The 18087-nt window shown below is 57.6% G+C and overlaps 1 protein-coding gene across 2 annotated transcripts in view; it reads right to left on the bottom strand.

Annotated features, from left to right (window-relative positions):
* Positions 1–4895: 4895 nt before the first annotated feature.
* The window catches only part of CMIP (c-Maf inducing protein), a 229968-nt gene continuing 216776 nt past the window's right edge, over positions 4896–18087 (bottom strand). For both annotated transcript variants that reach the window (XM_081807352.1, XM_081807353.1), the window contains exons 14-21: positions 17455–17562; positions 15237–15353; positions 13501–13641; positions 12716–12763; positions 11462–11608; positions 10528–10633; positions 8942–9012; positions 4896–6914 (exon numbers count right to left, since the gene is read on the bottom strand). In XM_081807352.1, the coding sequence (XP_081663478.1) occupies positions 6861–6914; positions 8942–9012; positions 10528–10633; positions 11462–11608; positions 12716–12763; positions 13501–13641; positions 15237–15353; positions 17455–17562 (792 nt within the window). In that variant the 3' untranslated portion in view covers positions 4896–6860. The remainder of the gene's footprint in view (positions 6915–8941; positions 9013–10527; positions 10634–11461; positions 11609–12715; positions 12764–13500; positions 13642–15236; positions 15354–17454; positions 17563–18087) is intronic.

Consider the following 18087-nt stretch of genomic DNA (forward strand, 5'->3'; position numbering starts at 1 on the left):
GTTTCTTTAAAAAACTGTAGCTATGAGGACATTTTATATTATATATGTGGCTTGTATCCTATTTCTCTAAGACACGCTTATCTTGAACAGCCAACGCCGGGGGAGATAGCCCCCAACCCCGTGCCCATGATGGATACCATGGGAACTCCAGGGGTATGAGCGGCTTATGATGCATTACTGCTATCCATAAAAAACCAAACAAATTCATGAGAGAATCATTGACCCACCTGCCACCTCAGCAGATCCCCTGTGGCCATTGTTGGGGGGAGGCCCCCGAGGCGACTGCCATAGCGTTCGGATATACGCGGCTGTGATCCCAGAGCCCCGTGCCCACGGGATCCGACAGCCCCTTCTCCTCCCTGGCACATCAGAGAGGAGACACAGCCTGGCGTTTTCGAGAAACCGCTTGTTGTTCCTACCATTACCTTGAGAGGGGACACAAATGGCCAAGAGGCCTATTTCCAGGGGCTTGCCGGAGACCTGCGAGCCAGTCCACAGCCTCCCGCTGCTGTGAAGATGACCACACAGGCTCTGGGGAGGCTTTCGTTTCTGGAGGCGTGTCTGAAGGGCAGGTCCCGATGCAGGGATGAGGGGATCAGGAACCACAAGGACGGCATCTCTCTGCCGAATCTGGGAGAGGTTGGCTCAGCATTAGCGAGGGCATGGCTGGGGGTGGGTGGGGGGAGAGCAGCAAGGTCCCATCCAAATCTGAAGAGGCTGCACTGAAAAATAAAGCCAAGTCAGCCGTCCCACGCTATACAGCAGTGCAGGTTGTGCATGGCACAAGGGTGCCACTTCTAAGGGAGTCTGCGTATTTACAATGACATTGTCATTGTACGTGTCATTTACAATGACAATTGTCCAGCAGGTGGCAGTAGAGTGTTTTGAGGCGGCGGCTTGGTGAGCACGGGCAAGTACTGCTCGGCTAGAAGTCATGGTGGCATTGGACCACTCACCCTCTTCCCTCTAAAAACTGCTTTTTTGATGCCATTTTTAAAAATTGAGGCGAAGTTCACGTTACACAGCATTTCAAAGAGGCATTTACAACAATTACAGTATTGTGCAATCACCACCTCTCTAGTTGCAAAAAATTTTCATCACCCCAAAACAAAACCCCATTGCCATTAAGCAGTTGCTTCCTAGCCCCCGGTAAATACCAATCTGCTTTCTCTCTATATAGTTTGGCCTATTTGGGGTAATTCCTGTAAATGGAATCAAACAACATGTGGTCTTTTGTGTCTGGGTTGCTTTACCGAGCATCACATTTTCAAGATTCATCCATGTTGGAGTGTGTACCCAGAGTGCATTCCTTCTTACAGGTGGATAGTAGTCTGTTGTCTGGATTTACCACACTTATTACCTGGTCGTGGACATTTGGGTTGTGTCCACCTGATGCCACTTTTTTTTTTTTTTTTTTTAAGATTTCATTTATTTACTTAGAGCTCATGAACAGGGCAGAGGGGCAGAGGGAGAGGGAGAAGCAGATTCCCTCGCTGAGCAGGGAGCCTGACCACATGGGGCTCCATCCGGGACCCTGGGATCATGAACCGAGCCGAAAGCAGATGCTTAACCTGCTGAGCCACCCAGGTGCCCCCTGATGCCACTTTTAAAGGGGGGTGTAACACATGCAGTAAGTGACATAAATCTGAAATGTGGAGCTCCATGAATGTTTAAACATCCATGTGACTGCTGATCAAGATGGAGGGCATTTTCCTCACTCCAGAAAGTTCCCTGCTACCTTCCCAGTCAGTAATAGCACATTCCACCCCTGCGCTACCAATAACCACTGCTCTGACCTCTATAATCATAGATGCCTGGTACCTGTTCATGAACTTCATGTAAATGGGATCCGATGGCAAACCTTCATTTATGTCTGGCTCCTTTCACACACATAACATCTGTCCAATTAATTCACCTCATTGTGGGTATCCATAGTTGACTCTTTTGGTCCTTTTCTGCAGAATTCCATCATAGGACTATGTCACTGTGTCTTTATTCATTCTCCTGTTGATGGGGACCCGTGCGCAGTCCCGCCATGTGACTACCCTGCTTTGTTTATTCTCCTCTTAGTGGACATTTGGGTTGCTTCCAGTTTTTTGGCTATAAACGTTCTTGTTTGTGTCTCTTGGTGCACATGAGCACTCGGTTCTCTGGAGTGCGTGCCCAGGAGCGGAGCTGTGGGGTCACAGGGTGGGCAGGTGTTTAGCTTTAGCTGGTATGCTTTCCAAAGCCGTCGAACCAATTTCTATGCCTCCCGGCCGTGTAGCAAAGCTCCCGTCAGCCACCAGCTCCAGCTCTGAACACAGGTGCAAGTGGCTTCTGGGGTCCCCAGCTGTAGAGTGCTTCCAGTTTGGCTAGGGTTTGGGCGGACCTACCTGGTGACCGTGCGTGGAGGCACCCCTAGGGAGTGCACTCCTCTCTTCTCAGGCACTCCTGAGAAGGAGGGAGATAGCCGGGGCACTGACATACCAGCCCTGCTTGTCCTTGAGAACTGCTGTCAGGTAGATGTGCTAATTCCAGGCCCTTCGAAGCCTGCCTTGGGGATTCAGCCGAGAAACCGAACGGCATCCTTGACTCCTTGCTGGTCTTGCCTCTCTACCAATCACCATGTTCTGCAGTTTTACTCCTAAGCTCCTCTTGAATCTGTTTCTCGACATGGTCCCTGCCCTGGTCCCAGCCCCATCCATTCACCAGCCAGCAGTGCAAAGATCTCCCCCAAATGCCCTGCTCCCTGTGCGACCTTGACCAAGACACCCAGCCTCTCCTGGCCGCCACTTCCCCGTTGGTCGAGAGGGGTCCTGTTAGTCCCTGCCTCATGGGCTTGTCAGGAGGAGTCAGTGAGTTCAGACGACATACAAAACCCTTGTTTCCCTGCCTGGGACACGGTAGGGGCTATGGAAGTGTTTCGTTAGAAAATGAGTAGAGAATTACAATCTCCTTGTCATTCATAGCCCTCAGGATGAATCCCAGACTTGAAAGTATGATGAAGGCAATATGGGCTCATCTCACCCCCCTCTTTGCCCTCTAGTGGGTCAAATCCAGAAGATGCATTCACCTGGAGCATATGACTGTGACCTTACTTAGAAAAAAAGTCTTTGCAGATGTGATCACCTTAAGGACCTGTCCATGAGGTCATCGTGGGTCATTCAGGTGAGCCCTCAATCCAATGGCAGATGTCCTGATAGGAGAAAGCAGAGGGAGACTGGATGCAGAAGTGGGGAGGTGGGTGGCATGTGAGACAGAGGCAGAGGCTGGAGGAGTGCGGCCACGGCCAGGAACGCCTCAAGGAGCCCCCAGGAGCGGGAAGAGATAAGGAAAGTCTTCTCCACAGAGAGAGTGCAACCCTGCCGACATCTTGACTTTGTGGACTTCTGGTCTCCGGAGGCACGACAGAATACATTTCTGTTGTTTTAAGCCACCGGGTTAAAAGGGACCACAGTGAGGCTCAGCCGTGCCAGGGGGAGGGCACTAGCCGGACTCGGGGCCTCCTGCAGGGCAGGTGAGGTCAAAGGATGTGGGGCTCCCAAGCTAGCAGGAGCGGGCAGGTCCGACCAGGCTAAGCGCGGGGGGTCAGAGTGGTAGTACTCCCAAAGCCGGAGCTGTGGAGGGAGGCTACCGTGAAGCTGGGATGCCCAGGGGAAGAAGCACCTTGACCTCTCTCTTCCAGCCTCCCGACCTCCCCCAGGTAGCCTGCGTTCTCCAGGCTCCCCCAGAAGCCAGTGGGCAGAGGATCCCAGGTGCTGCAGAACAGAGTGAGGAGGAGGGTTGAGGACAGGATGACTGGCAGGGACCGCCCCCCCCCCACCCCATGCATTTGGTAGTTACGTGCACTGGTGTGAGCCAGGCCCTCCCCTGGGTGGGAAGGATCAGCGATGGGGTAGGCAGCAGTGCCTTGCACACGCACGTCTCCACCAGCGCTGGCCATCATGAAGCCAGGGCCCTCCTGGTCCTCACCCGTGGCACCTGCTTTCCCTGTGTGGCCAGAGGTGGAGCAGCTAATAACCCATCACGTTCTTGGGCTGTCACTTAATGGGTGTACGGAGGCCTCTGGAGGCGAGGAGGGCAGGGACGGGGAGCAGGGATGTGGAGAGGCAGGGCAGGTAGCGAGGGTAGGAAGGTGGTGTAGGATGGACCCAGGGAGGCGGTGAGGGTGCCGCTCCAGTCTTCCGGAGAGAGATGAGGGGCCTGGCTTAGGGTGAAGGAGGTGGAAGTACAGATGGGTGAGGAGACACAGGAACATTCTGAAGGCTGGCAGTGGCCCGGACGTGGGGTGGCGTGAGCGATGGGGCCACTGGGCTGGGGTAACGCCCCTGCTGGGTGAGGAAACCCTGGAAAGCAAGGGACTTGGGAGAGGGGTGGAAATAAAGTCTCTCCTTGGACACACTGAAGTGCCTCTTGGGGACACCTGGGTGAGGGGGCAGCTAGACGGAAGGTTCCAGGCTGTTGAACTCGGAACAGCTTCCATAAACCAGCGCATCTGCGTTGCCCACAGGTCCTAGGAAGGCAGAGTCTCGGGCCCCCTCCAGACCTTGGAAATCAGAATTTGCCTTTTCCCAAGACCCCCAGGTGAAGGAAAGGCACGTCGGTGCTAGAAGTTCTAAATTAGAACTGCCATAAGGGCCCTGATGCACACGTTGGCAGCCTGGGGTTTCCCCTGGGGGGTGATTTTGTCCCCTGGGGGCAAAACGTTTTGGGTTGTTAGACTGGGGGTGGGTCGCATGACATCACAGGATGCCCAGAATGACCTCATGACAAAGGGGGATCTGGCCCCACATGTCAGCAGTGCCACAGATGAGGAGCCCTGGACACTCAGGAGTCCTGACCTCGGCCTGGGTCTTGTCCCCTTCCCACCCCCACCGAAAGGCCCCCTTGAAGCCACACAGAGAGGCCAGATGTCAATGAGTCACTTACAGTTTATTTTTGCCTGAAAGTATTTCACATCTCTGAACACAGCTACGTGACAGTAGTATTAACCATCAGGAAAAGCAACAGTGCGAAGGGAAAAGGTGGCATGTCTCGGTTCTTTTTTTTTCCTTTTTTAAAGTTTTTTGAAGTTTTTTTTTTTTTTGTCTTTTTTTTTTTTTTTTGCTTCTGCTTCTTCCTGCACCAGAGTGCTGTAAAGTATGGGACCGGAGGGGAGAGAATAAAACCAAACAACAGAAAACAACAACAACAGAAAAAAAAAAAAAAAACAACACGAAACAGAACACACTCACACGCACACACAAAATAAAACCTGGCACGTAAAATGAATTAAGACTGAAACCCAGTTTCTTTTTTTTTTCCTTTTTTAAAAAAATGAGGGCATAGTCGGGGGGTAATAAAGTCTACCTAGCAAAGTATAAAACGACAAAAGCATGGTTTCCATTGAATAAGATTAAATATATATAAAACAATTACATTGACTAGGGGTTAGGTCTGGAGGTGCTGGAGGGGGCGGTATTTGTGCTAAACCAACAGAAAAGGGGGCTTGGGGGGAGAGGGGACCCCAAGTAAACCATAAAAGGGCTGTTCTGTACAGTGAGGGCTTGTTAAGAAAAAGCCGACTGTTTACAAAAGAAACGGAGGTTGGTTTGTCCTCGGGCCCGGGGTGGGGACAGAAGGGGCATCTGTGTTGCAATGGCCACATTCATGGGGGGTGGGCTGGGCAGTCAGGCTGGTGGAGGCAACGTCTCTCTCTTCTCCCAAGAGACCATGCAAAGAGGCGGGCATGCATGAGGAGACCACACGAAGCACAGGACGGCGGGGAGGCCGCGGGCCGCAGTCTCGGCAGGGACAGGGATGGCAGAGGCCACCAGAGATGGGAGCTCTCCGGGGCAGGGGGCAGGGAGGACAGGTCAGCAACCCCCACACGTGTAAAGGGGGCTGAGAGAAAGCCGGGGCCTGGCGGGAGCAAGACTACAACGTGGGGACCCCACTTCCCACCACCCGCCCCCCGGCCAGACCCCCACCCGTGAGCAAGTTGGAGACAGCTGGGACTTGGAAATGCACAGTGGGGGCGGGCGGGCAGACGGACGGCCGAGCTGTAGCATACAGAATCCATTACGAAAAAGCAATTAATTTTCCAAGGAGGTTTTTTTTTTTTTTGTCGGTTTCCTTTAAAAAAATAACAATACTACTACGACTACCCCAACAGCTGACCGGTTTGTACAGTACTACAGGCCAGGGGCGGGCGGGCGGGCGGGCGGGCGGGAGGGAGGGAGGGAGGGAGGGAGGGCGGGAGGGAGGGCGGGTCAAAGACTTCATAAATAAGAGGCAGGTCCCAGACCCGCAATTTGTCAACATTTCTTAAATAGGCGCATTATTTAAATCTTATGTACAACAAGAATCACTTTGCATAGCAATGGCGAGGACACAGGACGGTGCGATGACATGTCTGGGTTTTCTTGTCCCAATGGCGGGGGGCGAGTTCTCGGTCGAGCCTCTTGAGGAAGAAAGCATCCTTCCTCGGCCCTCGAGGCCCATCGGGGTCGTGTGACGGTGGCGTCGGGGTTGACTTTTCCCACACAGCATTAAACACAAAGGCAAAGAAAATCCACAAAGGGTCCCCCTCCCCAAGCCCCCCACCCCCACCCCACCCCCAACCCCGACCCGCTGATGCTCCTCTGGTTGCTACAAAGTCCATTTTAGATCAGGTCAAGGTTTCCAATTATGAAGCTAAAAGAATTAGGTGGGGCTGGGCGTGCTTACGGCCCCCCCTCCCCACCCCCTCCCCCCTCCGCCCTCTGCCCCCAGAAAGACTCCCCCATCTATCTCACAGCCGGGACGCTGGGGGTGGGACCCCAGGGCCGGCGCTCTACGGCTATTAGTCAAGAGTTGTGTGTCGCAGCTGCAAACGCCTTCCTGCCGAGCCGGGAGGTTCACCAGGCTTCCGTGTAGCGGACGTCCACCTCCTTCAGATTGGGGAGCTTGGCCTGTGGGGCAGCAAGAAGGAGCTGGTCCCTTCCAGCACCCGACCCCGCGGGCCCGGCTGCCCTGCCTCGGTGGCTGTGGGTCCCGCCTTGCCCTCCGCCCACCTTGCCACCGGGGGCTCCCTGGAGCGCAGAGCTGGGTGACCTCGGGGAGAACACGGCACATGGGGTGTGCCCAGCCCCGGAGATCGTGGGCGACAGCTGCTGGGGATTCCACGCCCCCCTCCTCTGAGAGGCTGTGCATCCCTGGCTCTGTAGGCGGGAAGCCCGGGGCGTGAGCTCCAGCTCTGCCACTTGCTGGTCACAGGACCCAGGGCAGAGCCCCCAGCCTCCGGGAGCCTCAGGAGACGTCTGTGGAGCGAATGGGATCCAGTCCTCCGCTCCCAGGACAGTGCTAAGGACAGAATACCTAACGCACAGGACGCCCGCGTCCGACACACGACGGTATGCTCTGCAGATGGGGACTGTTCTCCCTTTTCCTATTGCTTACATCCCATCATTACCAGCCTTCGGGCACGCGAATGGGGAGCGGGATCACGGGATCCCCGTAAGGGCAGGTACTGGGGGGGGGGCGGAGAGTCTCCCCCCTCAGGACACTCGGTCAGATCCTCCCAGACAATTCCACCTGCTATTGCTCAGAGCCGCTTCCTGCTCTCTATCCCTGCTACCTAGACAAGTTCCTCCCTTCTTTTATAAACAGCTGGCTTTCTCTCCACAATCCTTCCCTGCACAGAGAGGGCTAACGGCTCTCCTCCCCGCACTCCCTCCCTTCCCACTCGCCCGTGCACCCCGGCCAGGGCGACCTTCTACCACGCGTGCGTACACACGAGCACACACAGCTCCTTGGTGCTTCTCTGCTGGGGCCCAGCTCACGGCCCCCCGCTCCCCAGGCAGAGGTGACAACCTGGGGGCCTGCGGTCACCCTGCAGCACTGTAAAAAACCCTTTAAGCCAGCCTCTCAAGATCAGGAGACTGCAACACAGGGATGTGGTCTCCAGGTTCTCCTGGACGGGCAGTGATCTGGAGGGCCTCGCCCGCCTGCCTCTCGAATGCATGAAAGTGGCTCTTCTCCACAGGTGGCTGACTATGTACACCCTTTTGCTGCTCGGTTGCACCGTCTGGATCTGGGTTCCTTCAAGTTTAGGGGCAGAGCAATCTTTGGCAGTGGGCTCCCTGCCGGTGAGGATTCCCTCTGAGGGGCTTCCGGCGTCCTTGGCACTGGCTAAGTGCAGCTCCGCTCGCTCCTTCGGGGGCAGAGGGTACCGGGCCCAGGGAGACGGGGGCAGGGGGCTGCTGAAGGCCCGGCTTCCCCAACCCCCAAGACCTGTTTTACAAACAAAATGTGTCCTGCCTTTCCCCACTCAGATCCTTTTTCCTTTCCCCAATTTTATCTTGCCAACCTAGCCCAGGCTGCCAGTCCAGGCTCTTATCTGCGAGATTGCACCAGCCCCATAAATGTGCTTCCTGTTTCTCCTCTTGCTGGCACTGCCTCCGGCCCCCGCAAAAAAATCAGTTTTCCTGGTAACGGCCAGAACGAGCGTTTACAAGCATAACTCACTACATTGCTTAGAGCCTCTGAAAGCTTTCTACTGAATTTGGATGAAATCCGGAGCCCTTCTGTGACCTACGAGGCCTTATTAAGCCTGGCCCCAGTCTATTCTTACCCTCTAGTCACATCTGCCACAAAGTCAGTTCATGCCAACGCTTTCTGCCTCGGGACCTTTGCACTTGCTTTTCCTTTCACCCTTTGCATCTGTGGCTTATCTTTCAGGTCTCAGCTTATGCGGCCTCTGCTTCAAAGGGACCACCCCTATTTCTAATCTACCCATTCTCTGCTGGCTTCCTCTTTATCACTCCTTTCAACCTGCCATTATTCCATTTACTGCCTTTCCTGCTGGAGCGGAAGCTCCATGAGGGCGAAGCGCCAGTATCTAGATGCTGGTGGATGGATGGATGGAAGGAAGGAAGGAAGGAGAGAAGAAAGGAGGGAAGGAGGGAGGGAGGGAGGGAGGGAGGGAGCAAGGAATTACCTTCAGATCTTCATAGGTGTCAGCCGAGAGCTTGGTGCTGTTCATGTTTAAGCTGCAGAGACTCTTCATGGCTGTACAAGGACAGACAGACACAGTCATGAAGTCAGTGAGACCCCCACAAGGGTGGCTGCAGGTATGGGGCAGTCAAGCTGGGGGACTGACTGTTAGGGCCCAGGCCCCTGATGAGGAGATGGGGTGGGAGAAGTGGAGTTTCAGGGGCACGGCCGGGGCCCACCAGTCAGAAAGTCTGTTTCAGGCAGGCACTGGTCTGGGCCTATGTTCTCTCCCTGCTCTCTGAGCCTCCCTCCACTGCCTGTACCCCAAATATCCCCAGAGCTTGCCTGCCACACCGTAGATCGCCCCAGGGGACCAGGCCTGGCCCGTCCTCCAGGGGAACTCTGCAAGCTCTCCCGGGAGGGCTGACCCAGGCCCCAACTTCTTGAAAGCAGGCCTCAAACTTTGGTTTGGTCAGAGTCGCTTGTTAGAGATATGATGCTCGGCTCCACTCCCGGGCGCTGAGCCAGGGACTCTGAGACTCTAATGACGGTGTCCAAGAAGCGCATTTGTACAGAAACGTCTCCGAGCCTCATCTTCTCTGCCCTCCATTACTCCCGTCTCCTGTGCCCACCCTGCCCAAGCCATCTGGAGTTTGCCAACAACCTTGCAGGAGCCATGGCCACTGCCCAGCATACCCCTCCTCGGCCACTTCCTACGTATGTGTCTTGTCCACCCAGATCCAGTCACCTCCCTGGGAAGCCTTCCTCGATTCCTCCCAGCCAAGGTATGGGGCCTCTGGTCTAAACCAGTGGGTCAGAAACGGGACGTGCGAAGTCTCAGGCGTAGCACCCAAGAGTTTAGTCCGGGAGATGAGGGTTGGGGTACAGGAATCAGCATTCCTGAGTTCCCTGAGTGTGAACGTGTGTGTATGTATATATATTTAAAGATTTATTTACTTTAGAAAGACAAGAAGATGTACGAGGAGGGAGAGGGGCAGAGGGAGAGAAGCTCAAGCAGACTCCCTGCTGAGTGCGGAGCCCGACGTGGGGATCGATCCCACGACCCATGAGATCATGATCTGAGCCTAAACCAAGAGTTGGATGCTCAACCGGCTCAGCCACCCAGGCGCCCCTTCTATTAGGGCAACGCTTCTCAAACTTGAACAGCGCACGGGAATCACCTGGGCACCTTGTTAAAATGCAGTTTCTGAGTCAGCAGGTCTGGGGCAGGACCTGAGAATTTGCCCCTCCAACCCCAGGGGATGGCTGCCGCTGGTTAGGGCAACACTGTCCTAGAGCACTTTCCTTGAACCTGCTTCCTCAGGCAAGTATCTGGAAGGTATGGGTACTCACTTTCCCTTTTTCTTCTAGAATATAAGCTCCCCGAGGGCAGGGATATTTCCCCTCCTGTATTGTTCCTAGCACCGAGAATGGTGCCTGGCGCCCAGCAGGTGCTCAGTGAACACGTGTTGAATGAATATAGCCCAGCACACAGCACAGTGCAGGGCGCAGTCTGTGCTTAGCCGAGGTCTGCTGAATGCACGCATGCAGCAGGCCCTCCCCCACTCTGGCAGCCCCCTCGGGACTCACAGCTGAGGGCTAGCAGGCCGGCGTCGGTGACGGGCGTCTCGCACAGGTTCAGCACCTGGAGCATGGTGAGGTGTTCCGACAGGAGCCGCAGGCCGGCGTCTCCAAACTGTGGAGCAGAGAACCTCTCAGCCCTGGGGCTCCACCGGCCTCCCCCAGGCACCCAGGAAAATGACCTTGAAGCTGGGGTAGCAGTGGAGGAAGGCGATGGGGACAGAGTCACAGCCCTCCAAGCCCCAGGGGTCTGCTGCTCTCGCTTCTCTCCAAGGACTCAGTGCTTCTCGTGACCTGGGTTCGAGTCCAGCTTTTGCTGGTGGGATGTGAGGACCAAAGCAGCTTTCCCCGGGCAGGACAGTGGGACGGGGTGGGATAGGCCCGGAAGGCAGACGGCCAGGAACACCCTGGTTTCTCCCCCGAAAAACAAGGGCGCCGGTGGAGCCTACCCGTCCCAGGGGTGGTGTGGGGACCACATGCACTGATCCACGGGAGGTGCTCAACAGTGAAAATGATCCTGAGCACAGGCAGCAAGCAGCCGTGTGCTGTGGTTTTTATTACAACAAAAAGACCCACGAGCTGCCCGTGTGCTCCCCAGGCAGGTGCATGAGACCAGCCCACCTCTCAGCCTTGCCTCTCGGGGCTTCTAAGACTTTGCCCAGCACATCCCTGCCCTGCCCTGGGCCTCAGCAACTGCACCTGTGAAATGGGCCATTGGGCTTCATGAGCTCCTAAACCTCCTCTGACCTCGGGAGTGGGTGCTGAGCGGGGGAGGGGGTGTGGTAATCAGGAGACGGGGCCATGGGCTCTGGGCAGAAAGGCCAGCCACGGAGGAGAGTGCCAGAGCAGGAGCGGAGCAGGGGTGCACGGGGGCATGAGGGCGGGTGCAGGATGCAGGGGGTGGGTGGGAGCACGGAGCAGGGCGCAGGCAAGCAGTGTGCACCTGAGTGGACCACAGGTTGAGCTGCTTGAGAGAAGGCAGTTTGATGAGGTGCTCAGCGCAGGCACTGGTTACGTTGGTGAAGGCCAGACTGAGGTTCTCCAGGTTCCCGAAAGAGCCGGAGCTCAGCAAACGAGCCAAGTCGGCATCCTGCAAACAGACGGGCTGGTGGGGTGTCGGGGAAGGCCTCGGGCTGCGAGCAGCTCCTGAGACCCCGTTGTACCCCTCTCCCCACCTCCCTTCCCCTGCCCCGCAGACAGCTGTAGCTAGGGGCAGCTCATCCCCAGGAGGTGGGGTGACGCTGGGGCTCGGGGGGGGGGGGTTGGGCCGAGGGGGCTGCCGGGGAGGGAAAGGCTGCTTCCACGTCCCTGGGGGTGAGGGAGAAAGCCTCCAGTACTGTGACTCATGCCCTGATTCACCAACTGGGGTGTTCTGAGGCCACGTCCCTCCCACGGGTGTGTGTGCGTGCGCGCGTCCATGTGTGCCTGGCCAACTCACCCTCCCAGGCAGCACCTTGTGCCCATTTCCCACCTGTGAACACTGAGGTCCCCTCAACTCTAAGGCCTGTGTAGATCAATGCATGTGTGAGCACTAGACCAAGAGGCCACCGAGGGTAAAATCCGTTCTCCCTTCCACCTTAGCGACTGAATCCTTGAATTTTAGCCGTCAGCCAGCTGCCCTGAATTAAGGCTAATCTCCCAGCCAGGTGTGGCCATGTCCTGAACCTGGACAATGGTATACAGGGAGATGTGTCCACTGGAACTTCCAGGCAAGTCCTGAAAGGGAAGGGGCATGTTCTTCTTTGCTCCTCCTCCTTCTGCTGGTTTGAATGCAGACATGATGGCTAGAGCTTGAGCAGTCTTTTTGGACCATGAGGTGGAAGTCTCATGCCAAGGACAGTGAGGCAGCAGGACAGAAGGAACTGAGATCCCTGAAGACTTGTTAATGGGGCCGGAAAGAGGCACCAACTTCACAGCGCTTTTGTGGTGATAAAATGGACTCATGACCCAGCATCTGATACAGAAACGCTCCATGGGTATTAGCTATTATTACTAACTGATAACATATTAACATTAGTATCAACAATAATCCTTATCCTGTTTGGTTTCCTGCACCCCGGTTGCCTCCTGGAAAAGCTGGCCTGTCGAGGACTACGTTGTCTTGTTCGCCTCCGCCAGACGCTGCTGCTCCCCAGTGGGGAGGCCTAACCACCTTCTTCCCTCCACCCGGCCCCACAGAAGATTGAAGCCAACTCACTGTGGACTTGGAGGGCAGTGTTAGCCTAGTGGGCCCGCCTTTCCTTTGCTGCAACAGAAACAGACTGATTACGACCCATTCTTTCCCCTGAGCCTCCATCCTGCACCCCCCCTCCCATTAACATCATGCACAGCGCCAGGTTCACTTCTGGGTGGTACAAGGCAACAACATGGGGGTCTTGGTCTCGGGGCAGACCCTGAGACAAGGTTGGGGTGGAGTTGGTTTATTAGAGAGGGGATCCCAAGAAACACCAGCAGGGGAAGGGAGACAGTGAAGCCCCTTCAGGAAGGGAGTGTTCGCGCACAGCTACCGCTGAGGGCCTCTGGGTCATGTCTCAGAGGTGTCCCACCCGCGTGGAGAGGGAGCTGGGGTATTTACACACCCTCCCCTACCAGCCACTGGGTGAGAGCAGCTCCAGGGGACCAGGGGCATGAGTTCGTTGCCATTCTGAAGTCTAGCCCTGGTGCCCTTAAAGAAGGGCCTAAGGCACATGGATAATGTGTGTGTGTGGGGGGGTGACAGTGACTGGCGTGCGTGACGCTGGGGGTGAGGACGCATTCCTGGCACGGCCAAGGAGGAGCTCTGTGACTGTGGGCCACTGACTTGCCCTCTCTGTGATCATCTGGAAAGTGGCAGGTGGTAGTCCCGACTTCTCTGGGTCTGGAGAACTCACTGGGACAGAGGCCCATGCAGGTGTGGTGGTCCTGGCCTCTGCCCCACCGCACCCCAGCTGTGCTCTCTGGCTGGCCCAGCTCTGGAGCCGCGGAGCCGGGCTGTGGACTCACCAGCTCTTTGAGCTCCCGCTGCCGGTCACACAGCTGCTCGTACATGCGCTTGCCCACGCCCGTGCTCTCCAGGGTTGAGATGATCTGCAGCTGGGTGTCGTTGTTGTCGATAATGTTGTATTCCAGCATCAGGCACAGGATCTGCCCGAGAGCAGGGGAGGCACCTTACAGCCAGCCCGAGACTCCGGGCAGGGCTGCTCCTTACAGGCACAGAGGGCCAAACCCCCTCAGCCTGGGCCAACAGCCCCACGCACCAGGGGACAGGGGTCTATGGATAAGCTCGGTGTGCTCTATGCACCTCAAAATCTTATCCTGAAAACGAGCAACCGTGCTCTCCCCTCTCTGCCTTTCCGGCTGTGTGATATTGGGCAAATCGCCATCCGCAGCTTCCCATCCATACAATGGGAACATTCATGCATACTCAGCTGAGCACAGAGCAGGCCCTTGGCAAATGCATGGAGAAAGGATGCATGCCAGGACCTGAAGGGTTGGGAGAGAGCCCACAAGACAGGACACCTCTTTGCATCCCTGGCTTTCTCTCCTTTGCCTGGCCCTTGGTTGGTGCTCAAGACATGCTCACTGAGTTAAACTGGAGCCCTGGGGAGCACCTGCCACATCATGCCTCCTGGAGCCTCGGGCGGTTGCGTGTGTCACTCTTCCCAGCCCTCCTGCCTGGGAGCCCGGGCTTCACGCGAAGGTAGCCCTGCCTCGATTCCCTTTCTGATGACTCCTCCCCTCCCAAGGAGAGCCCACCTGACCCAGGCCCTCACAGCATGGCTCACCTGCCTCCCGGCTCCCCCCCCACCCCCAGTCCCTGCAAGTCCCCTGCACAAGCATCTGGACCCAACCTCCAAGATCCTTACCAGGGCCTGTGGGCGCCTCATAGGCTCTCCAGGCCCATCCACCTGAATCCCCAACCTCTTGCCCCTCGACCCAGCCATGCTGGCCTCCTCCCTGTTCTCACACCACACCTCCTGCTGCAGGGCCTGGCCTGGACGCTCTGCTCCTGCCTTCTTGTGAACTCCTTGCCCCCAAATCTCACTGCAACGCTCAGTGGCAGGGAAGAAAGTCTGGGGCTCAAATTCTCGGGACGCGCTTCCCACTAAGAGGTGTTCTCAGCCCCAGCCCTAGACTATGGGCTGGCACTTCTCCCTGCAGAATGTGGCACAGTGACATTAGGGGGCTGACTTGGGAGGTGCGTGAGGAAGAGCAGGACGGCTTCTGTCTGCCTTTGGACAGCAGCTCTGGGAGCCTCAGGCTTCTGGGGACTTTGGGAGGAGACAGACAGGAACTGGGCCAGCCGTGCGCTCCCTGGTGAGCGGGACGACTGCGGCCCAGGCTGCTGCATGGAGAGAGGCCCGGGGCCCCAGATGCTCTGGCCTCCCCACGAGACCCAGAGCGAGCACCTGTCAACTGAGCCCAGTCACCCCAAGATCTGTGAGCCAAATAAGTATCACCGTTTTAAGCCCCCATTCGGGTGCTCTGTTACACAGCAATAGACAAATGGAACAGAAACCTCCCCTGATCCCTCTGGTCAACACAGATGACAAGTGAGACGGGTAACTTGTGGCGGCAGGCTAGCCCGAGGCTCAGGGCAGGCCGGGGCCACACCTCGGCGGGGGCTGTGCTCCGGCTGAGCTCACAGCTCTGGGCTCCTCCTACAAGGCGCTCAGCCAACAAGGACGAAGGCCCGGACAGGACAGCGGCCTGGCCAGGGACGCGGGCCGGCTCCTTACCTCCACCATGGTCTGGTTCCCCCTCAGCGCCAGGAGCATGCAGGGGCCCAGCTTGTTTTCCGCCAGGGAGAGCAGGAATTTTTTGGTCTTGTAACAGGAGCCCATGAGGATGTGCACCTGCGAGGGGAGACGGCCCGTGTGAAGAGCAGGGGCCACCGTGGGGCTGTGGCCCAAGACGCCTGCTTCTGGGATGCTGGAAGGATTCCAAAACCAGAAGGCCCGCCCTACCTCCTGCCTGGACGCTCGATCTGAAATGATCATCAGACCCCTCCCTGCAGGGAGATTCAGAAGACCCCCCCTCCCTGACACACGCTCCAATGTGGATGAACCTCAAGGACATGGTGCTAAGTAAGCCAATCACAAAGGACAAATCCTGTAGGATTCCATGCATGTGAGGGACCTGGAGCGTCAGGTTTGGAGGCAGGAAGTCAAATGGGGGTTGCCAGGGTGGGGGCTGGGCGGCATTAGTATTTAGGGGGTACAGTGCCACCATATGCAGGACAGAGAACGGCAGGGAGCTCTGCCTCCCCCTTCCCAAACTCTCTGGGAGCTCCAAGGGGTGCTGAGTGATCACCTGCCCCAGAAATCCAGAAATTGGCAAATTCTGCCCCACCCGGGTTACAAGCAGGGCCGCCGTTGAGAAAACTGTTTCTTCCTGGCGTATCTGGAGGGGCGCCCAAGGGCGGGGGACCCCAACCAACAGGGCTGGGGCCCATGCATTTCGTGTGCTTTCCCCCCAGACTTCATGCCATAACAAACGCCCTTCCATGGCTGGAAACGGCAGCCTGACCAAGGGGACCTCTCCCGCGCCCTGCATCTCCATGGAAACGAGGCGCTGCCATCCCAGGGGCTGCCTGCTTCCTTTTCCATGTATATTTTTTCCGCTCCATCATTAACAGCTCTGGCAAACGGACGCAATCTCGCAGGCTGGGAAGCTGCCAGCTGCCCGACTTCTCTCACACACTGAGTCCCCACATCGAGGGGTGGGGGACCAGTGGCTGTTGCCATGGTGAAGCTGTGACATCAGGGGAGCCCTCGTGAGAGGTGGGGGGGTGCGGGCAGGCGGAGGCCAGCACCTCCAGGGTGCACAGGGCACTCGAGAGGCGCTCGTCAGGCAGCGGGTGAGGAGTGGAGGGCCAGTGCGCAAGGAAGACGCTCCAAAAATAAGTCCCTTTCAAGAAAGACTCCAGAGGCAGCGCCGGATCTGGCGTCACTGCGAGAGCTTCGTGAGCCGTGGGCCCCGCTGAACGGGTGGCCCAGCAGAGAGACGAGACCAACTGCAGGCCGTTGTGCCCTAGGCCCTGGCTGGGCGCCCCGCGTCCGCTGTCGCGTGCAAAGGCACGGTGAGCCCAGAAGCCGGCGCTCCGCCCCTGGCTCACAGACGAGGTGGCGAAGCCCAGGGCGCCGTCCGAGTCATGTTTTCTCGGGGTTGGGAACACGCAGGGTCCCAGAGCCCAGCTGGCCGCGTCAGCAAGCAGGACGAGGTCCCCGGCCACCGGGAGGGGAGCGCGGGCCCCCTTCAAGACACGTGCACGCTGCCACTGGCAGAAGGGGTCGGCTCTGGACAGCGTGGGCTTGGGTCACGGAGCGACGTGGAGGCCGAAGGCCCGTGTGGGCTCGGGCAGGCCACCACGCCTCCCTAGGCTGCTTCAACACCAGCGTGCTTAAGGCAGAAGGCGGAAGATGGAGAAACAGCGCACGTGAGGGGTCCGGCACAAAGAACGCACTGAGGTCACCGGGGGTGCGGTTCCTGGTTTGGTGACCTCACATCTCTCATCTCCAGGGTGAGACGATCATCCTGACCTTGGCTTTTCAGGCAAAGGTCAGGCGAGCCGGTGGGTCTGCAGCGCCTTCTGGAACCCCTGTGCACACCAAGCCCTCCGTGGCCGGACCTGAACGCTGCTGCTACAATGAGCGGTGTGCGCTTGGGCGGTGGGCGCCTCGGGCTTCAGCCCCTCGTCTGCGAGGTGGCACCGCCTCATGGAGCTGAGTGGGGCTGCGCGCGGGCAGGAGTTTCGAGCCCCTGGCTGGGCGCCCCTCAGGTGAGAGATGGCAGGCGACACTTGTGGTCGTCCCCTTCATCACCCTCCTCAGCCTCGATGCAGTCTGGGGGTTCCCAGGCTGGCCGCCCCCGCCGGGTCGGGGCAGCTCTGGCCTCGTCCGAGGGGCAAGCCTGGGGCCCGTCCCGCCGCGCCCCGGGAGGGCCCGCCCCACATACCATGCTGGCGAACAGCTCGCCGTCGTCGTCACAGGCCACCCCTCCGGGGCTATAGAGCTGGAACCAGCCGTCTTTGCCCGCCCGCACGCTCAGCAGGCACGAATGCACCTGCGCAGGGGAGGGGCACAGCGGTCAGTCCCCGGGGGCCCCAGGGAGCCCGGCAGACGGTAAAGGCTCGGACAAGTCCCGCAGTTAGGAGGCCTGTTTCACTTCTAGTCCAGCGACTCCCACCTCCTACTAATACCATGGAAGGCCTTTTGGGGAAAAGTGTGGCTTCCATAAACTGGGGAACTCCAGCCATTCACCTTCAGCTCCGAGGGACGAAGGGCCAGGCCGGGCTTGGTGAGTTGCCCGCAACAAAAGCAAGTCTGTGGCCAAATCACGGGAAGAGAGGCTCCAAGCAACTGCTCAGACTTAGTCCCCTTTTCTCCTATGCCCCTCTGGGGGGCGGGGGGTGGTTACGGGAGGAGCTCTTTTTTCTCCTTTCTCTCTCTGCCCTCAGCTCCCTCTGAACATCCTGCTCACAGGGCACCCTCCCCCTTCACCGCTGGGGGTCTGCACCTCCTTCTCGGTCTGTGCCTCTCCCTGGAAGGCTCTTTGTCCAGGGTGGGACAGTTGTGTGCATGAGCACAG

This window comes from Leptonychotes weddellii, chromosome 16 (assembly GCF_054177405.1).
Source record: "Leptonychotes weddellii isolate Sample4059 chromosome 16, ASM5417740v2, whole genome shotgun sequence".
Taxonomy (NCBI): domain Eukaryota; kingdom Metazoa; phylum Chordata; class Mammalia; order Carnivora; family Phocidae; genus Leptonychotes; species Leptonychotes weddellii.